The following is a 6,172-nucleotide window of genomic DNA, read 5'->3' as shown; positions in this document are numbered from 1 at the left end:
GGTTCTGCTAAAGGTTTCTTCCTCATGAGGGAGTTTTTCTTTCCACTGTCGCCTTCATGCTTGTTCAAGATGAGAGTTCAGTGATGGAGTTAAACTCAAAGCTGCTCCTCAGATAAATAATGTTAATTTTATTTTATACACACAAATGTTTCTGTTCAGTGCCTGAGATGACTTCTGTTGTGACTTGGTGCTAAAGAAATAAATTGAATTGAATTGAATTGAATTGAATTGCAGGCATTTAACTCGACAGAGTAACTGTTTTTGACACCTGTGTCAAATCATATGTTCACTCCCTCAGTAGCTGATACAGCTTTTGTGCAGCCTTGGCTGTTGCTGAGGCAAAAGCTCGGATGTGGGAGGAGTTCGGTGAGACCTTGGATAGAGACTCTCGGTCAGCTCCGAGGAGATTTTGGCAAACCATCAGACGGCTGAGGAGGGGAAAGCAGAATTTTACTAACACTGTGTTCAGTGAAGGTGGGGTCTGTTGACCTCAACTAGTGATGTCGTCGGCAGGTGGAAGGAATATTTTTCGAACCTTCTCAATCCCGCAAACATGTCTTCCATGGAGGAAGCTGAGTCATGGGACTTTGGGGTTGATCCGTTCATAACTGTGGCTGAGGTCGCCGAGGTCGTTAAAAAGCTCAGAAGCGGCAGGGCTCCGGGAGTGGATGAGATTCACCCTGATTTCCTTAAGGCTCTGGATGTTGTGGGCCTGTCTTGGCTGACACACCTTTGCAACGTTGCATGGACATCGGGGGCAGTGCCACTGGACTGGCAGACTGGGGTGGTGGTTCCCATCTTCAAAAAGGGGGACAGGAGGGTGTGCTCCAATTATAGGGGCATCACTCTGCTTAGCCTCCCTGGTAAGGTCTATTCAGGGGTACTGGAGAAGCAAGTCTGATCGTTGGTCGAACCTCAGATCCAGAAGGAACAATGTGGGTTCCGTCCTGGCCGTGGAACACTGGATCAGCTCTTTACCCTCACTAGGGTCCTTGAGAGGTCATGGGAGTTTGCCCATCCAGTCTACATGTGTTTGTGGACTTGGAGAAGGCATTCAACCTTGTTCCTCAGGGTAAACTGTGGGGGGTGCTCCGTGAGTATGGGATTGGAGGCTCGTTGCTATGGGCTGTTTGGTCCCTATACAAGTGGTGCGAGGGTTTGATTTGCATTGCTGGTAGTAAGTCAGACCCCTTCAGGGTGGGAGTTGGACACCGCCAGGGTTGCCCGTTGTCACCGATTCTGTTCATAACTTTTATGGACAGAATTTCTCGGTGCAGCCAGGGGGTGGAGGGTTTCCGGTTCGGTGGCCTCAGGATTCCATCTCTGCTCTTTGCAGATGATGTGGTCCTGTTAGCGTCATCGTGCTGTGATCTCCAGCTCTCACTGGAGCAGTTCGCAGCCGAGTGTGAAGCTGCTGGGATGAGAATCTGCACCTCCAAATCTGAGGCCATGGTCCTCAATCGAAAAAGGGTGGATTGTTCTCTTCAGGTCGAGGGTGAGGTTCTGCTTCAAGTGGAGGAGTTCAAGTATCTTGAGTTTTGTTCACAAGTGAGGGAAGAATGGAGCGTGAGATTGACAGACAGATTGGTGCAGCATCTACAGTATTGCAGACTCTGTGCCAGTCCATTGTGGTGATGAGAGACCTGAGCTGTAAGGCAAAGCTCTCTGTTTACCGGTCGGTCTATGGTCCTACCCTCACCAATGGACATGAACTTTAGATAGTGACAGAAAGAATGAGATTGTGGATTCAGGAGGATGAAATGAGTTTCCTCCACAGGGTAGCTGGACTCTCCCTTAGAGACAGGTTGAAAAATTCATTCAACCAGGAGAGACTTGAAGTAGAACCGCTACTCCTCCACATCCAGAGGAGCCAGTTGAGGTAGTTCAGGTATCAGGTAAGGATGCTTCCTGGGTGCCTCCCTCGGGAGGTGTTTCAGGCATGACCGACTGGGATGTGACCGTGGAGAAAACCCAGGACAGACTGGAGAGACTATGTCTCTTGGTTGGCCTGGGAACACCTTGGAGTCGTCCAAGAAGATCTGGAAGAGGTGGCTGTGGAAAGAGACGTCTGGGCCTTCCTGCTCAAGCTGCTGCCAACGTGACCCGACTTTGGAACAAGCAGAAGATGATGGATGGATGGATAGTTTTCATTATGTAGAATTTATAGATCTTACTTTTCGAGCCTTCTTCTTTCAGTAACTGTTCTGTGCAAATGTTAATTTTGTTTGAACAAAGTCCTTGATATTGTTTTATAAAGTTTTTACACAAGTTTATATGAGATGAGATCTGATAAACATCCATTCAGCCATCCTCTTTTCCTACTTCTTTCTTTTTGGTTCACAGGGGGTCAAAAATATTATTCTGAATAAGAATAAGAGGCCGCGCTAATTATTTTAGCCGCAGCTTCGTGCACTCCGCCCATCTTCAGACAACTGTACGTACATGTTCGCGTTGTATCTCGGTGCAATGCCAATAAAGTTTATTCTGATTCTGATTGTGCGCCTACGCTTATAAAAATCTCTGCCCCTAAAAGAGTGGTGGAGGTGAGTGCTGAGCTAACCAGGCAGGAGCCCACAGGCAGCTGTCACTAACAGAAGGAGGAGGTGCCTGGAGTTTTCACAGGTGGAGTCAGAAAACAGGACAGTGAATTGAACGGAGAGAGTCGGGCTTGGAACTGTCGAGTAAAGAGGTGGGGGCTTGACAGAAGTGCAGTGTTTACAAATGTAGGTAAATGTAGATGTTTAACAAACCATTAAAATACACCAGAATGTAGGAAATCACATCTATTATACTCATATTTTTCTGGTAGAGGACCCCCCCCCCCCCCCAATACCCAAAGCACCGGCCCATCCGCTGGCCTGCCCACTATTTGCGTGGCGGCATCGCCCGGTTTGTAAATTCAGCCATGCTGACGGCAACAAAACAATACTCACCATGTCTGTTCTTCTGTGACTCGTCCTGTTCCAGCCCACCTGTAAAGAAACACCTGTTCATGCAGGGTCGTCGAGTCTCGTTGGGCTTCAGAACGCTGGACTCTGGCTTCACAAAAACACATTGTTCATTAAAAATGACACTGATTCCACAGCTTCTCTCAGCACGCATGCATTCATGTCGTGACAGACTTGGATGGTCTGAGGAAACTGAAGAAGCAGTGCACAAGTGTCAGGATGATATTTATCTAATCGTTCTTTGGGACAGGTCCCTCTGGAAAAAGAGTTGTTTCTGAAGCCTGAAAAAAATTGTGATTGGACAATGTTTATTTTCCTGGTAGTCATGAGGATAAGTCAAGATTGAAGGGAAGGGAGAGGCTGTATAATTTTCATTAAAGAAGGATTTCAACACAGATTATTAACAAAAGGATCAGATTTGGAGTTCATAATAATTGAAACCTGGACATATGAACGGCATTAATTATTACAACCCAGGTAACGACTGTCAACAGAAACTCTGGATGTTTCACATTTAATGGTCAAGTGGTTTGGTCTGGTGATTTTAATGGGCACAGAACATTGTGGGGTATTAAAATGATCACAATGGGTCAATAATTGAAGAGATTATGAATAATAAAAATCTAGTTTGTTTAAACCATGTAATATAGAAGTACAGACATCAGTTCAGTTCAGTTCAGTTTATTTCTAAAGCTCCAAGTCACAATGGAAGTCATCTCAGGGCACTGAACAGAAACATTCATGTATAAAAATTCAATTAGTAACATGATTTATTGAAGGTAGAGCAGATTGTGTTGAATCTTCATCACAGTCTCTCATCCTGAGCACAAAGGCGACAGTGGAAAGAAAAACTCCCTTTAACAGGAAGAAACCTCCAGCAGGACCAGGCTCAGGACGAGTGGTCATGTGCTTCGACCAGGTGGGTTTGAGAGGAACAGGAAGTAGAAACAGACACAGAATGGCAGGTCCAGGATGGAGGCGAGCATGTGAGCAGGTCCCTCGACCCCACAGAGGCCATGAATAAATTGATCCAGGAGACGGGTTCCCCCACACCAGAGTCTCCATCAGTTTCCTTGAAAGCAAAAAACTCGCTGCTGTTGCTGATGGAGGGTCAGCTCGGATGGACCCCCCCCCCCCCCCCCACACACACACACACACACACCCCGGTCCGAGCTGATCCTGGCTGCTCTCCTGGAGCTTCTCCCTACATGGCAGCCTGCTGACGGGCCCCTGCTTTGCCTCTGGCTGCCTCAGCCCGCACGGTATGAAGACCCCCCCAACAAAAGTAGAAGGTGAAAAGTTGTAGGTCACAAAGGGAGAAGTTGGGCTGAGTAATGATTATTATTGTTGTTACATGAAAGAAGATTAACAGTGTCAGTAAAATAAAAGATTCAGCGCTGCTGTTCCAAGGAGTTCCCTCTGAAAGAACCAACACTTCATTAAGAGACCTCCAACAGACTCATCTGTTCCAATCAAACTCTATTTATTTATTTATTTATTTATTTATTTGTTTATTTACTGTATTTCGTTTTTTAACGTGGTTCTATTTCACACTCCTAACCAGAAGGTGGCGGGAATGCTCCAAAATGATGTCTGTCAACCGCCAAATAAAACCGGAGAAGAAGAAGAAAAAGAAAAACAAGAATAAAAACAAGAAGAATAAAAACAAGAATAAAAACAAGAATAAAAACAAGAAGAATAAAAAGAAGAATAAAAAGAAGAATAAAAAGAGGACGAAGAAGAATAAGAAGAGGAAGAAGAAGAAGAGGAAGAAGAAGAGTGAGGCCGCGCTGGGGGCGCATGAGGGTAATCATGTGGTGGGCGGGGCCTAACGTCACCTCTACAAAGGCGCTCAGGTGCAGCTCAGCTGTTTCCAACACATGGAAGACAAGATGCTGTCCGTCACGATGGTTTGCTGCCTCCTGCTTGGAGCTTCAGCCGCTCAGACGTGGAAGCAGAAGGTTGTCCAGTTGAACGAGCAGAGAGCGAAGCCTCCAGGTCAACAGCCGAAGGGTGAATGTTCACAGCACACGAGCTAATCGATAACTAATCAAACGCTGCTTGACTTCTGTCTGATTCATGATCGAACACATGGACTCGAGCCTCAGCATGTGCGCAGCACGGTAGAGCTGGTGATCACCGTCCTGTTCCTCTTGTTCGGGTTTCTTTCAACGTTTTCCAGCTTCTTCCTCGGCTCGCACCTTTCAGCTGCTCCAACAAAGCACGAATGAAACGTTCAGCTCTTCAGAACATCCTGCTCCGACTTCTGCTTTTGGTTCAGCTCTTCAGGACCTCCTGCTCCGACTTCTGCTTTTGGTTCAGCTCTTCAGACATCCTGCTCCGACTTCTGCTTTTGGTTCAGCTCTTCAGGACCTCCTGCTCCGACTTCTGCTTTTGGTTCAGCTCTTCAGGACCTCCTGCTCCGACTTCTGCTTTTGCTGCAACTTGAGCTGCTGGAAGTATTCAGCACGTTTTCTCCTCCTACAAGATGAATTGAGCTCCTCTTGCATCCTTCACAGCTTCAGATGTTCACAACCTTCTGCTCCTTTCAGCTTCCTTATAAAAATGTAACTGTTTTCAGCTACTTCCAGCTGTTTTTCCAGCTGTTTGTGCTCCTTTCAGATTCTTTCTGCTAACTTCAACATTTTTGTGCTTCTTCTAACTTCTTTCTTCAAATTTCAGCTTGTTGTGCTCTTTTCAGCTTATTTATGCAAGTTTCAGCTTTTTCTGATATTTCAGTTACTATTTAGCTGTTTATGCTAATTTTAGCTTTTTTCAGCTTATTCCACATCTTTTGCACACTTCAACTTGTTTTCAACCCAATTCAGCAAAAATGTGCTCTCTGCACTTCTGGTATATAATACAGATGTAATATTTTAAACCTAGGCCCCCACCCCTCCCCCGCCTCCTGATAATTTCCACTTGTGCTCATTTCGGCTTCTTTCAGTCATGTGCAAAAATGTGCTCTCTGCACTTCTGGCAATTTAAGCATGCTCTACCTTTTCAGCTTTATTTAAGCTAATTTCAGCCGTGTACAGATAAATGGGTTTTTACTGGTAATTCTGCTCATTTCAGTCAGATTAATTTCTTTAGTTTCAGCTCATGCTCCTTCAGTTTATTTCTGCTAGTGTCACTGTTTTTGACCATTATATTTTCTTTCTTATTTTAAGAGGAAAAGATGAAAAGAAATGGGCGTGGCTCAGCATAACTGCAGTTTCCCAGCA

The 6,172-nt window shown here is 45.5% G+C and overlaps 1 protein-coding gene across 1 annotated transcript in view; it reads left to right on the top strand.

The window, feature by feature from the left end:
• Positions 1-4,777: 4,777 nt before the first annotated feature.
• LOC119415366 (zona pellucida sperm-binding protein 3) overlaps positions 4,778-6,172 on the top strand; it is a 20,493-nt gene continuing 19,098 nt past the window's right edge. Inside the window, exon 1 of the mRNA XM_037682498.1 lies at positions 4,778-4,961. Coding sequence (XP_037538426.1) covers positions 4,829-4,961 — 133 coding nt within the window. The 5' untranslated portion in view covers positions 4,778-4,828. The remainder of the gene's footprint in view (positions 4,962-6,172) is intronic.

This window comes from Nematolebias whitei, chromosome 10 (genome assembly GCF_014905685.2).
Source record: "Nematolebias whitei isolate Nwh7 chromosome 10, NemWhi1, whole genome shotgun sequence".
Classification (NCBI taxonomy): domain Eukaryota; kingdom Metazoa; phylum Chordata; class Actinopteri; order Cyprinodontiformes; family Rivulidae; genus Nematolebias; species Nematolebias whitei.
The sequence above is the reverse complement of the archived record's forward strand: the minus strand, read 5'-3'. Positions and strand labels throughout refer to the sequence as shown.